Here is a 27,291-nt window from a genome sequence, read left to right as displayed (position 1 = left end):
TGCACAAACAACTTCCTTCCATAATGGAAATAATTTTTAACGATCTCTCACAGTCATGCCCTCCCACTATATCTGCTGTTCCTGTTTTAACACGTTCCTTTCTGTCTCTGGTTTCACATATGAGTTTATTTCTAAAGCTGTACTCTTAGTACAGGTATAATATTGCATCTTGCTTTCTTTATTTAGCACTTTTTCTCTACTTTTGGGGTGACTGTGTATGATTTCACCACATTTACACCAGCCTAGTGATTATCACTAAAATTTGAGTAGCTAAGTTAATAATAGGCGTACAGTGGAACGTAATTGTAATATTTCTAATGAGATTTCTGTTTATCTTTCATAAAAGCAGTTCGAATGTTGGTGGCTTCTCTATGTGCTCTCCACCAGTAGGTAGCCTGAGCAGTTAGATGAATCTCCATTGAGAGCCTATCAGCATTAGAGGGGTGTGAAGGCCAAAAGGGCTGAGGGGTGTAGACACCTCCTGTCTTCGGGGGCTGTGTCTTTCTGTGCTGGGAGAAGGGGAATTGTGACCACGTGGTACCACCTTGATTCCTCACCCCTGCTCACCCCTTACACTTAGCACAGTGGCAGAAGTGATTTGATTTCAGAAATGAAATCGATTATGTATGTAGATTTGTCTTTTAATTATTGACCGGCTTTTATTGGAGATATATACATATATATCCTTATTTTTGAAGTATTTGTGTCTCCTACTAGAATTTAAAGGAAACTCCCATGGTAGTTGGGTATAAATTAAAAATGGCATCTTGCACATAGTATGGCTACCACTGATCTGCTTTGAACTCAAACCTTCAAATGGTTCCTTCAGATTTAATAGTTACATTTTTTCATTTTTGCTTTTTAATGCTCAGAGTTTGTTAACAACACATTTTGTGAAACATGACAATCAAAATGCCCAGAGAAGGAGCCTCTGTGAGGCATGAGTGTGTGGCACCATCATCCCCATCACCAGCACTGTGGCTAAAGTCACTGGTGCTCACTCTACATGCTACTTCATTCCATTAAATTCTCTCCACACTAGGAGGTTTAGGTTTTGTTACTATCAATATTATACAGATCAGGAAATAACAGCTTAGAGACTATTATAGGCTTCTTTTGTGGGAAATTCTTGATAATCCAAGAATTTAGCCCACTTACTATATAGATAGCAGGTCCTTTAAATTATATATGAAACTCTCAGACCTTCTTCACTATGGGGCACAATTTATACTTTAATCAAATATATGTGGGCTTAATTTAGTTTAATAATATTTCTTGAAAAATACATCTTGTCTCAATTTTGTTTTAAAACCTAATTTAAAGGTCACCAACTTGATCTCTCAAATTTAAAAGTCATAAGGATTTAGAACTACATGGGACTTAAAATTCATCTGGTCCAGTCAGTTTATAAGTAAAGCAAGGCCTGAGAGATAACTGATTTGCCCAAGATCTGACCACTTGATAGAAGAAGAGCTGGAAATAGTAACTGAGTCTCCAGACTTTCAATCCAGTGCTTTTGACATGATGTTGTATATAATTTTGAAAAATTAGTATACTGTATGTATATTTTTTACTATATCTGGTTCATCAGGAAAAAATCTGTAAATAAGAGAAATATCATTGATATATTTTATTCCCCCTATATATCTCCATTATCAGTTTAAATTTACATATGCTTGATGTAGGGAAATGGGCAGTAATTATTATAACTTCATTTTATAACACAGCATTAAATCTCAAATGAAACTGTGTCTGTAGGTAAAGGTTTACATAAATAACCCCCTACAGAATAGAAAAGCTACAAGCTGGACTGCTTTGAGATTGTTCAGCAACTCTTTAGGCAAGTCTAACCTGGTATGTTTAAGCTGCTTTGGAATTGACTAAATAGTTTTCTATTACAATGGATCAAAGACAGACTTATTTGACCCTCACTGCTCTGTGAACACCCTGTCTTTCTCCTAGGAGTGAAGTGCAACCAGTGGTCCGAGGAGGCTTCGATGGTGTTTCGAAATCATGTGGAGAAGAAACCTCTGGTGGCATTGGTGCAGACGGTTATCGAAAATACTAATAACCCTTGGGACCGGAAAGTAGTGGTCTATTTAGTGGACACATCACTGCCAGACACAGATATCTGGATTCATGATTTTATGTCAGAATATCTGGTAGAGCTTTCAAAAGTTAATTAATCACTGCTTCTGAGACCTTGACAACTAATTCAGATTTTTTAGCAATAACAAAATGTAGTGGGCTTTTAAAAGAATATTATCTCTGCTACATGGCTCTGACTCGGATAGGGGATTAAAAAGAGTATGCTATGTTTGATGAAAGATATTTAACAAGTTTTGTTTAACAGAGTTGACTTTTCAAAGAAAATTGCACTTGAATTATTACTATAATATTAGAATAAAATGTTTATCAATATAAAAACAGACTACTTCATAATTTCTAGGGTTAATGATCTGAAGATGAAGAGTTTCTTTCTCTATTCATGTTGTCTTCCTGGCAGTGCTGGTTCTTCTCCAGTTCGATTGAGAATTTCATTACTTAACTCTACCCTGGTATAGTGGTGTGTCCTAAAGTCGCCAAACCACGTGAAGACTATCCCTAGTCTTTAGCACATCCCCATTGCTAGTGGTGCTGCTGAAAGAACAGTCAAGCAAACCAGCATGACCCTCACCCCAAATCCTGAGTGGCTTCTCATTGAAGACCCGGGCCTTCTACAATCTCCCTATCCAATCTCATTGCCCACCATGTCCTGCATCAGCCACACTGGACCTATATCTGGTGCCTGACCCCATGCATGTTCATCCAGGATTACTGGTATTCCAAAGCACGCTCTGCTCCTCCCTTCCAAACTATTTAGTGATGTACTGGTAAATGACAGCTGGTTCTGGGGTGTGTTGGTGGGGGGTGAGACTTGATTTGTAGTGTCTGACAATTCCCATGTTGTAAATATTATAAATACACCCACCATTGTTGAGTTCCAGTTAACAGTGTGACATCACTGAATGCGGAGTTGGGAGATGTACCCAAGCGGTCTGTACACGAACTCTAGCACACTGTCCCCTCAACAGACAAAATGACGTCTTGCACATATCAGGCACCCATTATTGACAGAGGGGTAGGGCGGAGGGCTAGGCAGTGGCCTGAAGATGAGGAGCCCTGGACTAAGAGTGAAGCGATGGGAATGAATAAAAAATATTAAAGACTTTCTGAAGTTTCTAATTAGAATTATTAGAACTGACGTCTTAGATACGGAAGATAAGGAAAAAGAGACAGTGTCAAAGAATGAAGCCAAGTCTTAAAGACTGAGAGGCTAGGATGATGATCCTTACTCTGATTGGGAAGCTTAATTTGATTTTGAACATACTGAATTTAATAGACCTCTGCGTGAAGAGATACATAAACTACTAGGAATATGGAGTGGATTTCAGGGGAGAAGACCAGGTTAAAGATAAAATTCTTGAAATCATTTGCTTATTTTTATTTGAGAAAATCTAGGAAAAATAAGAACAGAAAGAAGGTAAAGACCAGATATTTTAAGTTGAAATTATCTTTTTTGCTTTTAAAAATTTATTAAAGGTTATTAGTGATTCAAAGTCAGGAATGTTTATGCCAGTGATTTAAATAATTATGATAAAATTTTTTTAATTTTGAAATTTTTTTAAATAATGGTTTCTTTCCCTAAAAAAAAAAATCCTCAAATTCTCTACAGATAAGGAAGAGGTGGCTTCTAATTCACTGCCTTTAGGAGTGTTTACATTCCTTTTTAAAATAAAGCAATTATGTTGTTGATGTAACTAAAAAAATCTGGTGCTAGGACAATTTGATGGACAGGTGAAACTTGACCCCTACTTTATACCATATTCAAAAGTCAATTCCAGGTAGATTGAAAACTTAAGCATGAAAGGCTAAGGTAGGCAGATAACATAGGAAAAAAACTTTATAATCCAGGAGTAGGAAACATGTCTTGAGCAGGACACACAAAGTGCTAACAATAAAGGAAAAGATTGATAGACTACACTATATGAAAATGAAGAACACATGTTTATCAAAGACATGAAGGTGAAAAGGCAAAGCAGAGTGGAGGAATATATATAGTGGGAAAATAAAGTGAATATATTCGATAAACAAAAGACTAGAAGCAAAATGGACAATATATTTAAACAAACACTTCACAAAAGAGAAAATCCAACTGGCCAATAAACATGAAAAGGTGCTCAACACAGCAGGACACAGGGAAATGCAAATTCAAACCAATGAGAGAACACCACTAGTACCAGAATGGTGAAAATGTTTCCATTTTTGTTAATTCCAAGTGTCAAAGACGTGAGCACTTGTGCAGCCAGGAGACTGGAATGTTCGCAGCAGCACTATTTGTAATAGCTAAAACCTGGAAACAACCTAAACGTCCATTAATAAAATGGATTTTTAAAAACGTATATGCACACAATGGAAACCTCTAAAGCAACGAGAGGAAACTACAGCCACATGAAAACCGCACGGATTAATCTCACAACATAGAATTGAGCAAATGAAGACAAACGATGGAGGGAAGAGGCAAGCAAGGAAGTGACTACCATAAGCGTCAAGAAAATGATAATTTTTCGGAGGGAGTTGTGCCTGGAAGGGCACAAGTTGGCTTCTGGGTTGCTGGCAATGTTGTTTCTTGATTGGTGGTTGCAACAGGTGTTCTTGAGACATAAATTCTTGAACCTGCACACCTGTGTGGTATGCACTTTCCTTAAACGTTAGATTCCACAAGTTTAAAATAAAAATTCTGAAATGTTAAATCACTGCTATATTTAAAAATATATAGCACCTACCCCTTGAAAAGAGCATTCTCCTAACAGCTGGGAGAGTTTTGTAATGTAGAAATACATTTTCGTGGAAAACGAGATTTAAAAAAACACGAGTGTTTCTCATTAGTAATCTGTACACTGGGATTAAAAGGAGCTGATATTATTTATCCCCACCAGAAACTTTCCCATAATAATCCAAAGAGACCTTATCTTCTGTTCATGCAAATTCCTTTTTATGAGCCATTTAAAAACTTAAATTTATTTGCGTTTAAGTGGTTTGTTCTGGAAAACATATTAGCCTTTTAAGAAAAATGGGACTTTTTGTTGTGGTGGTTTAAGGCATTTTGGACATTCCATTCTCTCTTAGTATAGAGAGAATGCATTCGACTCTGTTGGACCTACGTATTCACAAAACGTTCGTTAAAGCTTTGGCTCATTCCAGAACTTGCTGGGCTGCTGGATGGATAGACGACAGGGTCGTTGCTTCAAAGGAGGTAAAGATGCAAGCAGCTGCTTGTCTGGCTTTGCACCATCCAAGGACCTGACGATTCTTACATCCTAGACCCCGCAAGAATGAAAATCCGCCCACCTTTTTCCAGATAACTCTACTATCGCTTAAACTCCTCGCGGTCCAAGTGCGGAACCGGAGACTCAGACAGGGGCGACTCGCTCTCACTTGTCCGCGGAGCCAAGCTTCAGGGAGGTCCGGCCCCTGCCCGGCGCTGTCCACCGCGGGGGTCGCTCCGCTGCCAGGGACCGTGCGCTGCACCCCGGCGCCCCCGAGTGGAGGGATAGGTAAGGAAGAAGAGGGCGGCGGGCGGGGCGGGGCGCGGTGACGGCGCGGAGCGGGGCCCGCCCCTGGCTCCCACCCTCGGAGCCCACAGCGCCCGCCCGCCCGCGGCCAAACGGGAGCTCGTCCAGCCCCGCGCTCCGCTCGCTCGCCCGCCCGCCGCCCGCGCCTGTCTGCCGGCCGCCTGCGCCAGCCCCAACCCCCGCACTTCTACGGCCCGGTAAGCCCCCAACCCGGCCGGGGTACCCCTCGCGCTCGCGGGGCTCTCTGCCCCCGCGCCGGGGCCCCAGCCATATCTGGGCAAAATATTCAGCTGTCGCCGCCGCCGCCAAGAGGGACTGAGCGTGGCTCCCTCTATAAATAGCCGCCGCCTCGGGTTGCCTGCGGGGCTGGGGAGCCGGGTCTCGGGGTCCGGAGTCTGAAGCTCGGGTCTGCGCCGCTCCGCGCGCGCAGACCTGGCCAGGGCGCCCTCCTCTTGGGACCTCAGCGCCACGACTGTTAACCGGAGAAGGACCAGAGGGCTCTGGACAAGCAGCACCGGGGGCGGGGGACCTGCCCTGCCGGACTCCAGCGCCGCGGGGCTGCGCGTCCCGGGCGCTCCGCTGGTGCAGGTGCCCGCGGCAGCCCCGCGCCGAGGCTTGGCCGCCCCTCCGGCTGCCGAGAGTTTTGGGGTGGGTGTACGTGCTCACGTGGCCGTAGAACTGGGGTTCGGGCTGCGCCTGTTTATGACAGGAAAAGTTTCCCAAACTGCAGGAGATGACGAGGTTGACAGCACCAAGATATACGCGTTTCGCGCGGAGGTGGAGCGGGAAGGAGCCTGGAGGCAGGAACTCCCTGGCTGTCGCCAAGTCACAGGGTCGCTTTGGCAAACCCCCCATCGTTCTCTGGGACTCAGTTTCTCCCTTTGTAAGGGCAGGGTTTGGTTCCCGCGATGGAGCTAGGAGCCGGGACCATGAGAGCAGTAGTAGGCGCGGTCTTGACCGCCGGCCCTCCGCTCACCTGTTCACTGGCCCCGGGCCTGGGACGCCTGGGGTACAACCGGAGAGGTTGCGGAAACCGGACACTGTGGCGGTCCCTCTGACTCGGGTCGTATTTTGTGACCTACTAGAACCCTCTGAATAGCCTGGGCCATACAGCCCCGGGAAGCGTGCTCCACGGTAATTATGGGCATCTCTCTTGCGTAGCAGTCATCACTTTCGCAAAGCAGCCAGTGACCCAAACAGCTTTAGACTCATAGAACTGGGCAGAGCAGAGGCTCCAGGCCAGCCACTCCCTGGCCCCAGTTTCCTCGACCATAACGGTGCCTATGATGCAGCTTCTGAGCCTTGTAGATGCACCCCCCATTATCACCCCTTCTGCTATTACCTGATCCTGCACTTGGCCTCGAACTTGAGATGACCAGGCCCAAGCTTTTTCATGTCTGAATCACAGAACCAGATAGATCTCAACCCAGGATTTGGGCCCTCAGCTGGAGCATCTCTCTCTCAGTGGTGACAGCCATTTTGTTCTCTGTGAAGGGCGGTCGAGCCCCCTGCTCAAGGTCACTCCCGCTGGACCCGCCAGGAGGTCTGCGGTCTCCACCAGCTTTTCTCATCTCTTTTCTGACTCTTCCTGCTGCTGAGGCAGGTCTTGGGGATCTGCGAGCACCCCATTAATGCCCCCTCTTCTTTAATCTGCTACTGACCAGGACTTTCCCTTGCTCAGACAATAACACCCTCATCCTGAAGATTTTTGTTCCTATTTTACTTTCTATTATATATTTTCTCTAATGCCATCTCAAAGCCTCACAGAATTAAGAGGAAATGGAGACAAATAGGTTCTCATCAATTTGAGCCACATTAACAGCAGAGAATGAAAACAACAAACGCCGTTACTTCAATGTGTTAATTCTCGAGCGAGTCTTGCGAACCCATGTTTAGGAAGGTCTTGGCTCTTGGGTTCCTCCCAGCCTAAGTGAAAGCCAGTGTCCTCTAAAAATAACCTCCACCCACTTTATCAGGGTCTCACACCTTCTCCCTCCTCCAGGGTAGGGCTGCTTCCTGCTGCTCAGCAAAAACACAGAAACAGGGAGTAGGTAGATAGTGGCAGCTCAGAGTAACAAAAGACGGACTGCTATGGATCCCTCTCTGCTCAGTCCATCTGAGCCTCAGTTTCCTCTGTACAATGGGATAGTAATAGGACCCCTATCACAGGGATGGCTCTGGGGATTAAGGGTGGGTGATGATGCAGGGAAAGCCCTCAGCCCAGTGCTTGGTACCTGCGATGATATTATTGGTGTTAGTGAGGGAGAAGAGGCAGAAGCTAATGGGAGGTGAAGAAGCGGAGACAGCCTACAACTCTCTAAAAGCTCGGGTGAGTAATGAAGGGAAAGGGAAGGTAGTAGTTGCTGGAGACAGGACTCAGAGGGGAGGCAGGTGTTTCTGGGATGAGGAGTGTGAGAAAGAGAAGGAAGGACCAGGAGAGGGGAAGACAGTGAAAAGAGAATCTAAGAGGTGCGCACATGGGGCGTCTGAGGCCTTCCTTAGCGACCTGCTGAATGTCACAGGCTCTAGAATCAGATTCCTCTAGAATCAGGTTTAGCAAAGAAAGGGTAAAATGAAACCGATCCAGGTTCAGATTCCTGTGTCCCCTTGGCAGCCTTCACTATCTGCAAAGGAAGGTGGTGAGGGCCATGAAAAGTGGTTTGACTCTGCCCAGGGGCCTCGTGACCTTGATCTGCTTATTTCTGAAATGACATCATCTATTGATGACTCCTGCTGAGCCCAGTCATAATGGCCTTTTCCAGTCAATGTTTTGATTTTTCGGTCTTGCTAATGGACCAGCCAGGCTGCCAACATTTCTAAAGAGGCCAGTTCACTTTTTGCTTAAAGCCAGAACACCAAATAGATCAATTATTTGGCCGCTAGGAGCCATTATCAGTTTAAAGCTACAGGCCTCTTTCTACAGAAAAACATGGATCGATAACATAATTCTGGGGCTATTTCCTCTCTTTTGTTTTGTTTTGGAAAATCCTCCTTTGTTTCATCACGATAAGACCTGACTCTCTTTGCTCTTCATGATAATGAAAGAATGAGCTCATTGGAGTCAACCTAGGACAAGTCTGGGAGGTTTTCTTCGATGTTAGGAGGTACTGGGTCTTTGTCTGATCTGAACTCTAAATAAGCTCAAGCATTTCTTTTGTTTCTCCTTTTCTTAAATCCTTTTTTTTTCCTCAGAGAAAAATGGATTCGTGGAAGGGCTGGACATTACTATGCATGAGGAGGAAAGTGGGAGGGAGAGGAGGCAAGTCTGGTGTGTGTATCTCTGTCTCAGTTCTCCTTCTCAAGGTCCCTAGCCCAAGCTGCCATTCATTCTGGGCTTTTAGGGCAGCGATTCCAAGGCCATTCCTGGAGATGATTCTGGTGGGTGATGAGTTGTGGCCAGTGGGATGTTCACTCTCCATGTCCACGAGAACTGAGAGAAGCAGAAATGCCTCTTGGCCTCACTCAGCCTCTTTCTGGGACTTCTCTCTTTTGCCCATCCTTAAATGTTGGTGCCACTGTCAACCCTATTCTCTTTTCACCCCACACCCTCCTACAATCCCATTCACTCCCATGGCTTCTACCACCCCCTATGAACTCAATGGTTCCCAAATTCATGTGTCCAGCCTGGACTGCCCTCCTCCTGTGACTCCTGACAACTGGACAAAGCCCATAGCGCATTCCAAAGGCACTTCACAACCAACAGACCCAGACTCAGGCTCATCACCTAGTCCCACTCCCGTGTCCCTCTCTTGGTTAACGGTAACACCATCTACCAGATATTGAGCCAGAAACTTCCCTTCATCACCCCATTCATTTGGTCAAGTGTCCTGCCAATTCTACCTTCCTTTCCATCTCCTATTCATTTCTGTTGCCCCAATCCATTATTTCTCAATCTTCCCCCTGAGCTATTGTCAGAGCCTCTTTAAAGTCTTTCTTCCTCAAGTCTTTCCCTCATCTATGCTGCTGTTAAAAGATCTTTGTGAAACATAGCTACGACTATGTTATTCCTCTCTCTTCTGGGACTCCCCATTTCCAACCAGATTCCTTAGCACTGAACACCAGGACCATCTAAGACCTGGCCCCAAGCTATTTCTCCAAAACCATCTCTTAGACTTCCACAAAATTCTCCTTACCTTCTGGTCATGGCGCAAGCTTGCACAACTTCATGCCTCCCTGCCTTTGCCCTTGCTGTACCTTCTGGCTGGAATGCAGTTCTTTTCCTTCTCAGCATGGCAAACTTGTAATTGTCCTTTAAAGTGAAGTTCCTCATTGCTTCACCTGGGCTCCCACAGCCCCCTGAATGGACCTCAGAGAACCACCATAATGTGCTCTAAATGTAATCATCTGCTTCCATCCTTTTCTGTGATTAGATTGATGGCTCCTTGAGGACAGTTTACTATTTATTTATTTCTAAGCAGGTCTCAATGGTTGGCATAGCGTAAGTACTTTATGTTTCAGTAAATGACTTACCTGTGAAGGAATGAATGAATGAGTAAAAGAGTAAGCATGAGAAAGCCCTGTGATAACCATGACAATCACACAGATCAACCAGTAACACGTTTCCATCCCACCAAATCATTGGCTCCATGAGGACAGAAACCACACCTATTCTGCTCCCCACTGATTCTTAAGACCTTGTCAGCCCAATCACAATAAATGGAACAAATGCATGATCTCATTTGAAACTCTCAGAAAGGAAGAAGGGCAGAAGGGCAGGTGTTATTACCCACTTTTTGTGGATAGGACAGTGAACCTCGATAGGAATTGTTCCAGGTCCTTTGGTTGGGGTGTGTATTACAGAAAAATCAAATTGCTCTCCAAGGTTCAATAAACTTGTGAAATGAGAGTCCTTGTGTTCTGTACTAGTGCTTCTCTAGCATTCGAAGCACTCGGGATCGTGTTAAAAAATGCAGATTCCGGCTCAGTAGGCCTGGGAAGGGCCTGAGAATCTGAATTTTCTAATAAAGCTCCTTGTTTCTAATAAGTTCTAATAAGATTATTAAATAATAAGCTTAGTAATTCCTAAGAAGCTCTAATACACCTAATGTGATGCTCACCCTGTATATGCAGACAAACACACTTTGAGCGCCGAGATGAGTGCAAGTTATCTCAAAGTTTTCCCTTGGCCATTGCATTAAAAGTGTTTTCATTAAAATCTACAGATGAATTCATTTAAGCCCTGACTCAGAATCAGGGTCTCTTTCTAGGTTTTCGTTTGTTTGTTTTAATGAAGTTCGTGCCAACGCACAGAGCATGATGGGGCATGTGGCAGAAGCGCACAGAACACGGTGGAGCACATGGAGAGGGGGCAGTGTGGTGGGCCACATGGGGAAGGGAGGAGCAGGACCAGGGCTAGCGATGGAGCAAAGAGTTGGTGGGAGGGGCAGGCACTAGGGCACTTGTGGGGCGGGGCACCTGGCAGGGGCAAGGTCCCAGAGGCTCCCGTATGGGCATGCCATCGGAAGGGTTAGGCCTTGCAGCACTGGGCTGTTTCCACCTTCTTCAGCCTTCCCTCCTTCTCCGCGTTCTGGAGAAATTTAGGCCCAGATAGGGCTTTAAAGTCAAACTGCCCAGTTCCTGGCCAGCGCAGACCTTCCCCTGAGTGCCAGAGCTCCAGGCTCCTGTGTCCAATTGCCTTTTTCAGTGTACACCGCCTACAAATCTATGGGCACAGGGTGAGTGCCTGGCCCACGATGAGGTGGCCATGCGGATGCCACCTCAAAACTCAGAGGACAAGGAAGCGGGGAGTCGTGAAGACAGAATTCCTCCATGCAAACCCAGGAAAATTTAAAAAGTCAGACTGGATGGCTGCATTGCATGCCTTTGTTTCTGGTTTTCATACTGCATTCCACTTACACCATTAAAAGGGTTTGAGGTGGCTTAAAAAACCTGCACAGGCAACATAACTGGTAAGAACCGAACATTTAAAGTCACAGGGCAGAAAACTTGAAAATTAGGATCTTAAGACTCCAAGAATCTGATGGGAAGTAAGGATGCTTGCTCCAGAAAAGTGAATATACCCATAACATACCCATACACCCAACAGTTTGCACATCACTTCGGTGGGTGCGTGAATCCCCTAGGTTGAGAATGCTCAACACAGAATAAGGACGGAAAATTATGCCAGTGACCTGGCCGACAATGGCAACTGTATTTGGACACTCAGATCAGCTCTGAGATATATTGTGACAGCCAAGGGGAAAGGGAAACAATCATTTGGAGGACATTTCACATCTGATAAAAACAACAACAACAACAACAACAAAAACACCAGCGTGTCAGGAAAGAAAACTGTTTTCTTGGCCCTAATTTTCGGAGTATATCGTCATGATGGGACACCAGATGGTAGGCAGTTTTGCACAGTGGTTAAGGATGCGGACTCTAGAGTCACCTCCCTAGGTTCAAATCTAAGGCCCAGCAGTTACTGTTTTTGTACACTCAGGTGATTTTTAATTCTCTGTGCCTCAGTTTCCCCATATATAAAACAATGCTGTTGTGGGCATCTCAGTTTTCCCATCTGTAAAGTAGGGTTGTTGTAGGGACTAATTTAATTGTTGTATGTAAAATGTTTAAGACGGTACCTGGGACACTGTTAGCGTTTGCTAGTGTGAGCTGTTATGGGAATGCAGCATAGAGTAGTGATATGTGGACAGTCAGATTGCCTGCCTGGATTCAAACCTGGCTCTACTACTTACTAGCTTTGTGACCTTGGTTGGTATACTGGGTTAAATAGTGTCCCACCCCCAAAGTCATGTCCACCTGGGAACTCGGAATATGATATTATTTGGAAACAGGGTCTTTGCAGGTATAATTAGTTAAGATGAGATCACACTGGGTTAAGGTGGGCCCTAAATCCAATGACTTGTGTCTTTGTAAGAAGAGGAGAGGGCATGCACAAGGAAGAAGGCCACATGACAACAGAGTCAGAGATTGGAGTGGTGCAGGTACAAGCCAAGGAGTGCCAAGGATTGTGGGCAGTCCCGGAGGCTAGGAGAGGGGCACAGAACGGATTCTCCCTCAGAGCCTCCGAAGGAACCAACCTTTCTGACATCTTGATTTCTGGCCTTCTGAATTGCAGAGGATAAGTTTCTGTTGTTTTAAGCCATCTAGTTTGTGGTAATTTGTTATGGCAGCCCTGGGAAACTAATACAGTCAGATTAGTGCACTTCAATTTCTTCATCTGTAAAATGGGAATAAAAAAGTACCGACTTCACAGAGTTAAGATTGCATGACATAATCCATGTGAAAGCTTATCACTATGCCCGTTATGTAGTAATGGACAGAATAATGCTTGCTCTTGTAGGGTACAGTGTCATAGTGGGCAATAATAGCCTCAAGTATAATAGTCTGTCATATGTCTACACTAGAATTTATTTACCCAATGCCCTATTGATGAATTTCTATGTGATTTCCAGTATTTTTGCTAATCTAGATAATAACTAGATAATTTGATATACATTTTTGTACAATTCAGTAACTATGCTGGTAGGAATTGCTGAGTCAAAGGGTATGTGCATTTGGATAGATATGGCTTAACTTGCCTTGACAGAGGGTATACAATGTAGACTGCTCCTCTGTGTGAGAATGCTGGTCTTCACGTCTTGTGAACACTGGGAACTCGACTTTTTCATCTTTGTCAGTATGATAGATGAGAACTGATGTCTCATCTCTCAATGAACTTTTCTATAATTATGAGTGGGCTTCATTATCTGTTCATGTGCTTATTAGCCATTTTTATTCTTCCTCAATTTTCACTGGACTGTTCTATATATGTTTTTGTAGGAACTTATTGTCTATTAAACAAATTAGCCCTTTGTTCAGTGTGCAGCAAAAATTTTTTTTCCTGAACTGCCATTTGCCTTTTGGCATTGTTCATGCTAATATTCATATTGGGTTTTCTGAAGAAACGGAAACGCATTTCATAAAGCTATACCTCATGTGAACACCAACTGTGAGGCAAGGTGACAGAGTCTGTGTTTGTAAAATGGAGAATGAGAATAGGAGTGAGTTCTACAAGCTTTTCTATACGCCAGCTTTTATCCTGCCCATGGTTTTGACTTATGGCTGTCAAAGCCAATAATAATGTTAAGCATTCATTCCTTCAGCATAGCTGCCTTCAGCACTTGAGAAGTGCAGGGCTTTGTATTGGACCATGGGAGACAGCGATGCTTTCCCTCAAGTAGCTGTCAGTCTTCGGGCAGGGGTATAGTAAAACGATACCTCTCCTGGCATCTCCCATTTGTATTAAGATATTTGGTTTGCTAGGAACTTCTTAAGCTGATGTGGTGACAGCGGCCTGAAAGGGGCTGGGAAGAGCTCATGGGGGCCTATCCTAGGGAAGTTGCAGAGATGTGGGGAGAAGCAGCCAGCGAGTGGACAGCAGCCTGGTTTGCAGGGCAGTTGGTCAGGCCAGCTGCAGCAGGAGATGGTTTCAGAGTCTTTTCTTGGAACCCTGTTGCTTACAGTGACTGATGCCGTGACTCAGACACCATGATGACTTCGAGAGGTGCAAAGCGAAAACACAGCCTGGGCCTTTCTAATTTAAACCATTTGACAACTCTGACGGACATGCGGACCTTCGAGGCTCAGGGTGCCCGAGGGTGGAGCTCGTAGCAACCGCAGAGAGGGCTGGAGTCAAGCACTGTGTTTAGTTTCTCTGCTTTTCCAGAAGGTACTTTCCCATATGACTAAGAGAATGAGATCAGCAAAGAAAATAAATGTAAACGGGCCAGAAAATAGTCTTTTAAATGCAGCTGGTCCCTCAGTCCCTATCTTGTCCACTCAGTGGCCCCAAATATGTCTTCCTCAAGAGAATCAGGCCTTGAAGGGCCTTACTTCTCATCTTGTCAACTCCCCAACAGCCACGTACCCACTGTAGTTTTCCACTTATAAGATATTCAAAAACAATCAAAGCTAGTCTATGGTTTTAAAAGTCAGAATAGTAATTACCTTTTAGGGAGATGGACTGGGAGGGGGTATAAGAAAGCTGGCAATGTCCTACATCTTCATGAGTGGTGTTTACGTAGCTGTATGCATAAGGGAAAATTCAGTAAGCTGTACTCTTACTTGCACACTTGACTTTATATAATCAGTTCCTTATTAAAAAAGTAAAAGCCCTCCAATGGAAGAGCGGGAGCCTCCAGCACGAAGACGAACAAGACTGTCATTACCCTTGCTGTGGCCACTGTACTTTTATTAATGCAGCTGAGATCACACCATGACTTTTGGGGCTAATGCCTCATACTGTTGACTTATCTTGGGAGGACAGCCACTTGAGAACCCCCACATCTTCCTCGTGGCTGCTCAGCCATGTCCTCGTGTGCGTGGGGTTGACTTGTTGGGCTGAAGCATCATGGGACTGAGGAAGGGGAAATACAACCCAGAAACCTGTACCGAATCACCCTTTATTTCATTTCCTCTTCACAGCACCCCTTGAAAGGTGCCTGTTGTGCCCTTGCTTAACAAGCGAATCCATGAATCTCAGAGGCACTAACTGTACAGACAGTTAGAGCCAGGGCAGGGGTATTAGCCCAGGTCTGTGTGAATGAATGAATGCCAGGTCTGTGTGACCCTCATCCAAGCTTTCTCCAGGCTGACCAGACAGGAGGCTCATCTGTAAAGTGGGGCTAATGGCCCAGCTTGTCCTCACTCTGAGGGTGGTGGGTGAAGAGATGATGTGTGTGTCAGCACCCCAGGAATTTCAGTGTGAGTCGTATCCTCCCAATTTAATCATAAGCTTCCCGATGGCTGGGGACTCTCTTATTAATTTCTGTCTCTCCCACAAAGGCCCACCATGTCCTGCACAATGTGGGTCCTCATTAAGTACACACTCAGTGAATTAGGTTGTGGAAACTGAGATCTAGAGAGGTACAGTGCCTTGTTCAAGGTCACACAGCAAGTCTTCAACCAAAGTCGGGACTTGTAACGAGGTGCCCTGACTCACATCCCAGTGCTCCTCTGCCACTGCACAATGGCCCCAGCATCCTGTAGACCCCAGGGAGTGGAGATTTCAATGGCTTGAAAGATCTGAGGGAGGAAAAGGACCATCTCAGGTGACAAGGCTGAGGCCGGCCCTGGGGTCTTCAGGGTATGTGACCTGGGAAGAAAGCTGGGAATGAGTTATAGGCTGTGCGGTTGCACCGAGCCCTGTTCTCAGAAGGACCCTGTGTTTGGTTGAATGCTCTGAGATACTTTCTTGAAATTCATAATTTTGTCTTTGGATTTATATTTTTAAGTGACACTCCATGGACAATGGATCACGGCTGAAGCCTCAGCTCACATGAGGTCCCACTTCCTACTGCCTCTCTGCTTTCCAGGAATACATCCTTGGACTCTGGCTGCCTCACCTCCTGGCACCCCGAGATCCCACCTGCCACCCCCTCCCAACCTTGCCCAGCTACCACTGGGGCTCTCCACCTCACCCCCTGCCTCCCGGTACATTCAGCTGACAACTCTGCAGGGCAAGCTTCTCATCCACCCCTGACCCATGAACCTAGTGTCGTGGCACAGAGGTTGCAGTACCCTTGAGATCGCCCTTCTCTGTGTGTTGGGGCAGTGGCCCATGGGAAGGGGGGGACCTGGCTTGACTGCCCAGTCCCCACCCAGGGCAGGAAATATCTGTCCTGCATCTGGCAGGGGAGGGAAACTGGCAGCCAGTGGACTGGGTGCGTGTGAGTCTCAGCACACAGGCACCTGTGTAGATGACATTAAATAATAAATTAAATAATAAAAACAGCATGACAGATTGAGAAAGAGACCATGAGAGAAAGGAAAAACTTTATGTCTTAGTACCTTTAATGGCGCTTCTTTTCTGTTTTTGAACAAAGGACCCCACAATCTTATTTCGCACTGGACCTAGCAGATTCCATAGCCAGCCCTGCCTGGGATGATCAGCAGGGCAGGGGGAGCCGCTCAGGGCTCGTGCAAGACCCCCCCGGGGAAGCAAGAAGGCAGGAGATTGGGACCTCGGTGGCTAGGAAAGCTTGGCCCTCTCAGTCCAGCTGTCTCCTTCTCCCTGTCTGTGTGGGTCCCATCACAGGTGACAACACACCCCAAGGCACACTCACTTCTTGCCCTGCAGGGGGCATGAAACTGCAGGCATGAAAGCGGTTGTTGTTTTATAAGCCGCAAAGGTTTCTGCATATTGGAATGATTACGGGTATAATTATTGTGTCACATTTTATGACCCTGTCCTAAAACATAAACATTGAGGAAGTTAAGCCCCCTAGACTTCCGTTACCCACTTGTCCACCCCTTCCACACCTTGCCTTCCTCCTCAATCGAGGGCCGGTTGACTTTATTTCCTTGCAGGTCACTGGCCTGGGATAGAATTGGGTTGTCCACCTGGCTCCTGGGGGTCTGTCTGGAGGCTGTATCCTTGACTGACCTGTGGTCATGGCACCTTGATCGGAGCCAGGCCAGAGTGTGCACTGAGATATGGAGCTGGTCAGAGGCGATGCTGCCCTCGCCTTCCCAGCCTGGACAGTGGGCGCCGCATTGTCCTCCGCTGGGCAGGAAAGCACTGCTTTCACAGGGCTGTTCACGAGGCTGTGGGAGGAGAGAGGCCACAGTTCACCAATAAAAAGGTTGAGGGCACTGTGGGAGGGGCTGTGCTCTAAGGGCTTAGTGTGACTTCAAACTGCATGGAGAGAGTGCCTCAGGCCGAAAGAACAGCGTGAGCGCAGCCCAGAGGACTGAAATTTCAGGGGTGCTCAGAGACGAGTGGTCTGGGACAGTCGAAAGGGAAGGCCGGTGGTGGAATTAGAAGCTGGGGACACACAGAGGCCACCAAGTCTCTGATGGCCTCAAACCCCAGGCTGGGGAGTTTGTCCTCTGTCCTAAAGGGAGCTGTTGAAGGTGACTTCAGAATTGATTTTCACAAAGATCTTTTGAAGGCTGAGATGAGTGTGGACAGGAAGATAAGAGAGCTGAGGCAGAGAGACCATTTGGGAGGCTGTTTTGATAACATAGATTTTTAAAAGGCAAGCACCATAAAATGGGAGAGGACGGACAGACACAAAGGGTGTTAAAACGTCGGATTCTAGTCACAAAAAGACAAAAAGTGTACGATTCCACTTGGATGAGGCACCTCGAGTAGTCACATTCGTAGAGATAGAAAGTAGAATGGTGGTTACCAGGGGCCGGGGACGGGGGATGGGGAGTCAGTGCAGAGTTTCAGTTGGAGAAGATGAGAAGGTTCTGGAGATGGATGATGGTGATGGTTGTACAACAATGCGAGTTCACTTAATGCTACAGAAATGTCTACTTAAAATGGTAAAATTTCTGCTAGGTGTATTTTACCACAATTAATAAAAAAACAACTGTAACATGAGAGGAAGGGGGAGGGAGGAGGAGGAGGGGAGGAGGGAGAGGAGAAGATTGACAGGCGCAGGATCTACTAGAACTGGGGGGAGTGGGAAGGGGAGAGCTCGGGCTGACTCCAGGTGTCTGGCCTGGGTGACTGATGGCGGGCAGAGGTGCCATCACCCTGGCGAGGAGACGGTGGTGGTGGTGAGGTGGGCTGGGCTCAGGGTTGGGCATGTAGAGCCTGAAGGACTCCAGGACAAGTGCCCAGCAGGGAGCCTGAGCTAGAGAGAGACCATCTGAGAGTCCTCAGCTTTATGCTGATAACAGACCCCATATAGGAGATAAGAACCCCAGGGGGACTGTGAAAAATGAGAAGAGGGCAGAGCTTGGGGCAGCAGATGGGCCAAGAAGCATATGCTTCATCAAGGAGACTGAGAAGCAAGGGGCAGAAAGGTGGAGGGGAACTGAGAGAGTCTGAGCTCTTGCTCTTGTTTGTCTGCAATTAGCAGGGACTCATTCAGGGTATCTGAGTGTGGGGAGAGGGGTGGGCCTCCTAAGCATTGTGGGAGGACAGGGCCTCACAGGAATCCAACATAAGTCATAACAACCTGGACCTGAGGGAGCGGGGACGGGGCACAGCTGGGGACACTGTGTTCTCCATCTCTCTGTCAGCCCCGCGAGTTCTCATGAGGACTCTCGCTCCACCACACGTCTCGTACCTCATGGCCTCAGCTTCCACATGCTCGTCATGGTCCCCTCGCTTCACCCTCAGCTTCTGCTGCTACCTGCCTCATTCTCTCCTTACGTCTCAGATCAATGCTGTAAAGGGTTGAATCATATTCCCCCAAAGGACATACTTGCAAATATGACTTTATTTGGGAATAGGGTCTTGCAGATGGTCAAGTTCAGATAAGGCCATGAGGGCAGGGCTTAATCCAATATGACTGGTGTCCTTATGTAAAGGGGACATTTGGACACAGACACACAGAACTGGGAGACTGCCAGCCCAAGCCTAGGAACACGCGAGGCTACAGAGCTAGGAGAGAAGCATAGACCAGATTTTTCCAGAGCCCTCAGAAGGACTCAACCCCGCTGACACCTAGACTTTGGACTTCTAGCCACCAGAACTAAGAGACATAAATTTCTGTTGTTTAAGCCACTCGATTTGTGGTACTTTGTTAGGGCAGCCCCAGGAAACTAATACAAATGCCAAGAAATAAAAGAACACATATTCACCCAACTCATCCTTTTTTCTTGTCCCAGCCCACCTCACAGGTCACTGACTTGAGCCAGGTACCTGTCCTGTCCAATCAGCTAAGGCGGGTGTCACATGATATAAAGCATGGCTGCCCCCACGAGGTGCCCCTGGAAGGAGGGCAAGGGAGAGATAGCTCTCTCAGAAGGAACAGGGGACATCTCAGGCACTTTCGTGTCCCTAAAGCCAAAGAAAGAGAGGTGCAGGCTTCAGTGATGAGGGATCATGGTATAAATTCCTTTAGCCAAAGTGTCTTCCAAAATAGAAGGACAAAGACAGGAAGAGAGAGGAGATGGGATATGAAGAATCAACTTTGTAAATCAACCTTTCTTCACCCATCATTAAGACATTCACTGCGCCTGAAATAAGAAGATGGTATAACTGGAAAATATTCATTTAAACTTGTGACTCAGCTCCTCCTGACCTCAGGGAAGTACAGTCCATAAATCAAGCTGCTGCTCCAGCACCTCCTCCCCAAGTGTCCCCACAGGGGCAGATGCTTGAGAAGCCATTAGAAGTGACGGGACCCACTTCAGTGAGAGATTTAAAAGCACATTTGGTACTCCAGGAGCTTGCCCATCTCAGAACTTTCTCTTCTGAAGCTTCCTGATGGATGGCCTCAGCCCTTAACCCACTAATTTTTACTGTCCAAACTGCCTAGTTTTATTTCCTGGCACAGCTTGTAAATTCTGTTTTTTAAAAAAATATATTTAGCAGCAGCTTAAGGCTTCCATTGTTGAGAAGCAGGGTGGCCAGATGTGCTGTTAGTGTAATATACACACCGGCTTTGGAAGACTTAAGATTTTAAATGTGTTTTGAATTTATTGAGCTGCCCTTTTTATTTTTCTCATCAGCTCTTACCCAGGACCCAGTATAGAAAGCAGGAAAGAGAGGTGCTATTCTGCAAGGGGGGGCAGGGGGCGGCATGCTGGGAGCCCTGGCAGCTTCATCAACCCCTCCCTCCCTGTCCTTCCCATCTTGGGTTCCCCACCCTCCCAGACCTGGTCCAGTTTTTCCATTTTAAAGATGAGGAAGTAGGATTTGAGAAGAGAAGGGACTTGCCCGAAGTTCCAAGGACACAAGACCAAAACCCAAATGTGCTCATTCCTTACTAGCACATTCACCAGGCACAGGGCTAGGCACTGGGACATGAAGACGAATAAGACTCAGGTCCCTACTGAGGGAAATTCCAGTCCGACGATGTGTAGCGGGGTGCAGGGTGGGGGAGAGGTAGTGGCTCCAGAGGCAGCCTCATAATAATGGCTCCTGTTTGGTAAGCCTAGGTGTACCACACACCAGCCCCAGGCTTTCTACCTTGTTTGCTTGTTGTCAATCCTCACAACACCCTAGGGGGCGAGTACTGTTACCCTTTCACTACCTAGATGTAGAAACCCAATCCAGTGATTTTCAACTTTTTATTTCAGCAGCTAAATTGTTTCTTCGAGGGAAATCTTAATTGGAACCTCATAGAAATCGGGCCAAGTCAGGGGTGAGCCCCCTGGCTTAGCCTCTCCTCCTTAATTCCCCCCACAAGGGCCCTGGAGGGACTTTCTCAGAGCCTGAGCTCTTCCCCAGGCACAGTTTAAAGACCACCCACGTGACCCAGTTCTCGGATGTCTCCAAAAGGGGTAGGTTACATGCAGAATTTCCCAGTCCGTTAATGCTCATTTTACTGAGGAGAAGAGGAACTCCTTGGGCGTCCCCAGGGCAGTTACACAGCTCCCACTTCAGCCAAAGTCCTAAGACTCTCAGGCCCGCGTCCATCCACGCACTTCTTTTATTAGGACACGGAGGCCTTTTATTAACAGCTATGCAATACCACGTCCTCCAAGCTGCATTTTAAGGCCGGGCTTGCAGTGGGCTCTCGTAACAGGGTTTTTACCTCCCTCCCACCTTTTCTCTTCTCTACCTCTCGTTCCCCCTTGTCACTGACGACAGGAAAGTCTTGTTTTAGAGAAACCACTCCTGGGAGCCAAGCGGATGAGTGTGGCTTGAAGCTGACAGCTTCCGAGTTTACCTTGGGTGTCCTCCATTCCTCTCAGCTTGTTTAACGTCATGGCTCATCACTTTGTCATATTCACAAGACACTCGCCGTTAGAAAGGGCCTTTTAAATCCTCTGGAATAGGACTTCTCAAATTCACCAGCGCCTTGGAGTGTGGAAGTAGATCATTAACTTCCTTGTGTGCACTGAGGGGATACTCAATTTTCAGGAAATTAAATGATTGCGCCCCTTAGGGTGGCCTGTCTGGAGGTGGCCTGCCACCTGAGCCCCGAGAGCCCCATCCCTCCTTCAGTGGGTTCCATAGCTGCCACCTCCTTCCTTCTCCCCGCTCCTTCCGCGTTCCTTTTTCCCAAACTCACTTTGATATGGATTCTTCTCTCCGCTGTCTCTTCTTTTTAGCTCGTCCCTTCTCCAGGATCCGTCCATGACTTTTTCTAAGAGTTTTGGTGCGAATCATCTAGAAAATGAGTCAGCTGGGAAAGATAACAAGCATGGGAAGCTCAGAGTCCAAACCTGTCCTAGCTGTTTCTGTCCCTAAGTCCCTTCTTGTGTGTCTGAGTGGCTCCCTTCTTATGACTCAGAGGTCAGTCTAAGGCTGTTTTCCAAACTTTGTTTCATGAGATTCCAATTCCACTAGTTTCTCAAAGACACAGTTTCGTGGTCAAAAGGACTTTCCCTTGTGGAGTCATCAGTGTATGGAATCACACCAGAATTGTTGAGAAGTCTGGCAGTTCAGAAGTCTGTGGAACTTCATATAAGACAAAACCTGTTCGAGCACCAAAAATGTGTTTTGCAGCCCACCTAAGAGATGCTAGTCCAGAGGTGTCTCTCTGAGTTGACTCTGGAAGCCTCCAACCCCTTCACTAGGATCCCTTTGGGCCCCGGGGTGGAGACCACAGATCTTGTCCTGGCTCCTCTCAGGAAAAGCCAAGTTAGGCTATTCTCTGAGAACCTCCAGGAACGTTTTATTTTCATCTATACCCGAACACTGTCAGCTGCTTGTGCTTTCTTTGGAAGTAAATAGAAATGAATCAAGGTGAGGGCCCATTTATGGTCTGAACATTGCATTCTTGAGGTCCGGTCAAAGGAAGACGTCAGGAAAGAGCCATTCTTAGAGGAAAGGATGGCACTGGGTTTTTCTGTATTTGGGAAGCAAGTTCTTTCTTATCAAGCCAGCTGTCACACACTTGGATTTCTACAAATACGTCCATACATGCACCAACTTACATTAATAACATGTATCTCTGCTTTGGGAAATGGAAGCTTTTTCTGTCAGCAAACTTCAATTTTAGTTTATTTTAATTAGTAACTAACCCCCCCCCTTTTTTTTTTTTTTTTAGGTGGTGGTTTTTCTTAGTTTTTGTTTCTCTCTACTCTGGAAAATCCCATCAGTCATTTCACAGGTGAGCCTTGGGTTTTGTTTGTCGACATGGGGTGGGGAGTATCTAAAAACTCAAACTGCTATGCAAAAGGTAATACTGACTGTATTGGTTTGCTAGGGCTGCCATAAAAAGAACCACAAACCGAGTGGCTTAAACAAACAGGAATTACTTGTCTCCAAGTTCTAGAGGCTAGAAGTTTAAGATCAAGGTATCGGCAGGGTTGGTTCCTTCTGTGAGGATCTGTCCCAGCCTCTCCCCGGCTCCTCGTGATTTGCAGGCGATCTTTGGTGTTCCTTGGCTTGTGGAAGCATCACCCTGATCTCTGTCTTCATCATCTTCATGTGGTATTCTTCCCGTGTGTGTGTCTGTCCAAATTTTCCCTTTTTATGAGAACACCAGTCATTATTGGATTAGGGGCCCACTCTTCTCCAGCATGACCTCATCTAAACTTAACTGATTATATGTGCAACAGCCCTATTTCCAAATAATGTCACATCTTACTTGCGATGTGGTACTAAGTACTGAGGACCTGGGGATTAGAACTTCAACATATGAATCGGGTTGACAGGACACAATCCAACCCATAACACCCATTCCGTACAAAATACCACATTCCATTCTGCAGCATTTAAGGAAGCCCCAAGCTGCTGCCTCATCTTTTAACCGTCAGCTTCAGAAAGCAAGGCTGATGTAGGTCAAAGGACAGGTGGGAACAGGCTCAAACACAGAGATGCTAACGACTTCTGCAGCAAGCTGACATTTTCCATGTTCCAAGAGGAGAAGAACCAGAATCTCCTCGGGGCTGTCTGACTGTACCAGCAATGGCAGGTAGAGAACTGGAATTGGGTTCATTTCAGCAAAAAAACTTCCTGTGTGGTGCCTGGGTTGGGCCCTGAGGAGAGCATGATTAAGCAAACCCAGACCTTGCCATGCGGAAGCCGAGGGAGACAGACATGCAAAAGGTGCAGAGGTGTGGACCCAGTGCTGTGGCCATGATGAGCTTTGCTTAGTGAGGGGACACTAAGGCTTCACAGAGGAGGTGACGTGTGAGCTGGGTTTGTCATGTTATCAGACAGTTTCAGCCAAGCCAGGGGACAGAAGGGCTTAAGGCCCTGTTGTGTCTCCCAGGTTAGGCAAGAGGCAATGTGGTATAGTGGGGAGCACCTGGGGTCTGATGACAGGGGTCCTAGGCCATCCCTCAGTTGCTTCATTGATAAAATGGTTTTAGTTAAAAGACTTGACTTACAGGGAATGGCATCAGGATCAAATGAATTCACAGGTGTGAAAACATCATGGTTATGGGAAGTAGCAGAGACAGGATTCAAATACAGGTGTTAGGTCTCATCTGTGCCATGGGACATGAGCAGTAGTCTTCTCTAGCAAAGGAGAGTAGCCTGAGACGTGACAGACCTGGACACTGGGCTCCCCCAGGCCAATCACTTCTTCCCTCTGAGACAGCTCCCTTGGGAGTAAAATGAGAGGTCTGGACGAGACAATCTCCTTCCAGCCAGGACATTAGGTGACTCACTGAAAAAGGCATCAGCATATAATGGCTAGAGCAACGGAGACTTGGAAAGCCAGCAGACCTGAGTTCAAATGGTGGTTCTGCCACTGCCTGGTAGTGTGATTTGTGTGAGTCACTCAACCTTTCTAAGCTCAATGTCCTCATCTGTAAAACAGGGATAACAGCAAATACCTACCTCCAAGATTAAATTAGAAAATCCTTCCGAATTGCTTAACACACAGCTTGACATATGGTAGAAAGAGTTAGCTGTTACTGTTGGCTGCTTTTTGTGAGGATTGAATGAGATGTTATAGGTGAAGGGCCTGCAGGCAGCAGGTGCTCAGTTAACCACTGACAACCCCTCCCCCCATTTTAAAATCAGCTGTGGCAGAATTTCCAGAATTGATGTTTTCCACTGGGGTGTGGGGTGAAGGGTGGAGGTTTTGTGCAGAAAACTATTTAAACTACTTGAAGAATAAAATAGTTTTCAAGCATTCATAAACCCTTTATAATTACTCATAATTAGTGGTCATGGCAATTCAATAAATTATGATACATTAAGGCACATGCCCTCAAGACTTTCACCTTGCAGTTTTATTAGGGAACTAGACCAACTTAGTGCATTATGCCACTATAATAATTATTATCCTGATGATTCATAAAACATGCCAGGCCACCATGTGAATGACAAGCATTTATTTGCCCTGAAGAGTGCAGATCCAAGAAGGATCTTTCTAAGATCTTTCTCTTTCTGGTAGGTCTGAGATCAACACAGAACTCAGAAGACAAAGACAAATTCTTCTACAATGTCGTACAGACGAGAACTAGAGAAATACCGCGACCTGGATGAAGACAAAATCCTCGGAGCCCTAACAGAGGAAGAGCTCAGAACCCTGGAAAATGAGCTGGATGAGCTGGACCCTGATGTGAGTGGGCACTGTAGGGGACCACACTGTCATAGGTGCAGGGATGGCAACCATTACCACATGGGGGAGGGATAGGTGCAGACTTCCTGAAGCTCCCACTTCCTCTTTCCTTCTATGACAATCACATTGGAATAACATTGCCTTTGTAGGGTGTGTGTGTGTGTGTGTGTGTGTGTGTGTGTGTGTGTGTGTGTGTTGTGTTGTGTTGTGTTGTGTGTTAGGGTTACAGAGCTCTCCTAACAGAACAATAGGATGATATATACATATACAAAGAGATTTTGAGAGATTGGCTGACATGGAGGCTGACAAATGCCAGGTCTGCAGTCAGCAAGCTAGAGACCCACGGGAGCCCATGATTTTGTTTCCGTGAGTCCAAAAGCCTGAAAACCAGGAGAGCTGACAGTGTCGTTTCAGTCCGAAGCCTGGCAGGCTTGAGACCCTGGAAGAGATCGCCGATGTTTCCGTTCTGTTCTTTTCCTTGATATCCCCGTAATTGAAGTACGATGACGTAAAATTCACAATGCTTAAATACTATGATATAAGATCAACGTGTTTTATGTCACTTGATAAGAGAATAAGAGAGGGAAGAAAACAAAGATATTTACTTAACACACACACGCAAACATATTCGTAACAAAATAAGAAGGAAACACTCATGACGAGTATAGTCCTTGTTTCTATAACTGGTCACATGGTTGTAGCTACCTTCTTCCACTACCTATTCGGCATTCCCTTTGCCTCTAGCAAGCACCTAGCTGGTCATGGTTCTTTGCCTGGCTGGCTTACCCAGACCTTCCTTTCTGAAGGGTCTGGGCCATTAGTAATTCTGCCTGGATTGGGTTGTAGTTTTCCATTGACTTTAATCACAGGGCATGGTAATTACTGAGAAAACCGCAAGCAGTCTTCCTGACTTCCATTGTGGAGAAGCTGTCCGATTTCCCCTTGGTAATCAGGATGAATCACTCCAGCCAGTTTCTCTGCCTATTGATACAGAGGAGTCCAAAGTGGCCAGGTGGCAGTTAATCCAGTCCAATGGAATTGCTGTTGTCTCTCCTGATGGAAGCATTCATTCCTTTGGAACTAAGACCTCTAGGCCAGCAGAGCATTATGTCATAGGAATAGGAAGCAAGAATTTTGCTAATGGGTCATTAGGTACCCTTGATTCCTGGACTCATGAATCCTGACTATAGGAGAAGCAGCACCATATATTGGACACTGATTCAGAGCAGATACAGACTCCTAGAGAACCTTGCCCCAGCCCTGTAAGGTAGGTAGGCACCTAGCTAGCACTGTAACCAAGTCTGCAAAAGCCCGTTCCGCTCTTCTATCCAACTGACTGCTTCAGGATGGTGGGGGACAGATGTCATGGAATGAATTAACTAAGAAATAAAGGACTAGAAGAGTCCCTTTCACTAGTTTGATGTTTTTATCATTGCATTTTGTAGTTGGCACATTTAAGAAGTGCGTTTAATGCTCAGAATTCACCTGTACCATAAGGCTCATAGCATCAAGAAGCAAGAAGCTCCTCAGTGATGTCTGTGGTTTGGCCAGCCACTGTGGGGCCAGGAGCAGGGATAGACAAGGACTCCTAAGTGGCCTACTAGACAGAGACCTTCATCCCATATCTCTATCCCAGGTACCCAGGTCAATACCCAGCATGGAGAAGGTAGATAATTAATGTTACTGAATTAATTTTCCACTTGATATGCTTTCAAATTAAAAACAAAACACTACATGCCTTTAAAAAAACCTGTCATTGCTCGACTCCAGTTTAATGGTGATCCATAAGAAAAGAACACTGCTAAACCGTTTCACCAACCCTCAAGTAATCACAGCTAGTGAGCAGGAGTGTAGGTTAGCAGGAAAAATGCAGGGCTAGAGGTTAGATATCCCAGTTCCAACCCTGGCCCTGTCTCTTATACTCCATGTGACCTTGTGGCTGTCCTTGCCTAGACCTCAGTGTCCTCGTCACTGAAATGGTGGAGTTTGTTGGTTCCTTCTAGGTCCAGGCGTCTATGAGCTAATAACCTGGTCTTACCTCCAGATTCGATTAAATGGCTTCTTTCTAGATAACCCAGAATCCTTGTCTAGGGGTCCTGAGTCCGAGGCCCTGTAGAATGACAGATCCATTCAGCAGCGTGCTGTCATCTTGCTGTTCACAGCTCTCCCTGCCCAGCTGTAGGGAGACGGCTCCTCTGACGAGGTTGCTCAGGGTGATTAGAAGGCAGCATTGATGCGAGAACTCGGGTTCCTCCTCTTTCCCCCGCACTGTGGCTCCCCGTTAGCCTGGGTTTCTGTAA

General features: G+C 46.3%; 2 protein-coding genes across 4 annotated transcripts in view; both read left to right on the top strand.

The window, feature by feature from the left end:
• The window catches only part of TDRD7 (tudor domain containing 7), a 61,284-nt gene extending 58,963 nt beyond the window's left edge, over positions 1-2,321 (top strand). Inside the window, exon 17 of the mRNA XM_039857011.1 lies at positions 1,963-2,321. Coding sequence (XP_039712945.1) covers positions 1,963-2,186 — 224 coding nt within the window. The 3' untranslated portion in view covers positions 2,187-2,321. The remainder of the gene's footprint in view (positions 1-1,962) is intronic.
• A 3,386-nt stretch (positions 2,322-5,707) lies between these two features.
• TMOD1 (tropomodulin 1) overlaps positions 5,708-27,291 on the top strand; it is a 78,267-nt gene continuing 56,683 nt past the window's right edge. Inside the window, exons 1-3 of one of the 3 annotated variants that reach the window (XM_039856247.1) lie at positions 5,755-5,812; positions 22,520-22,582; positions 24,824-24,991. In XM_039856247.1, coding sequence (XP_039712181.1) covers positions 24,872-24,991 — 120 coding nt within the window. In that variant the 5' untranslated portion in view covers positions 5,755-5,812; positions 22,520-22,582; positions 24,824-24,871. Of the gene's footprint in view, positions 5,813-20,160; positions 20,805-22,519; positions 22,583-24,823; positions 24,992-27,291 lie in introns of those variants that run through there. The other 2 variants (XM_039856257.1, XM_039856265.1) reach the window with 2 other exon arrangements.

This window comes from Pteropus medius, unplaced genomic scaffold (genome assembly GCF_902729225.1).
Source record: "Pteropus medius unplaced genomic scaffold, Ma_sr-lr_union100, whole genome shotgun sequence".
In the NCBI taxonomy this organism is placed as follows: domain Eukaryota; kingdom Metazoa; phylum Chordata; class Mammalia; order Chiroptera; family Pteropodidae; genus Pteropus; species Pteropus medius.
The sequence above is the reverse complement of the archived record's forward strand: the minus strand, read 5'-3'. Positions and strand labels throughout refer to the sequence as shown.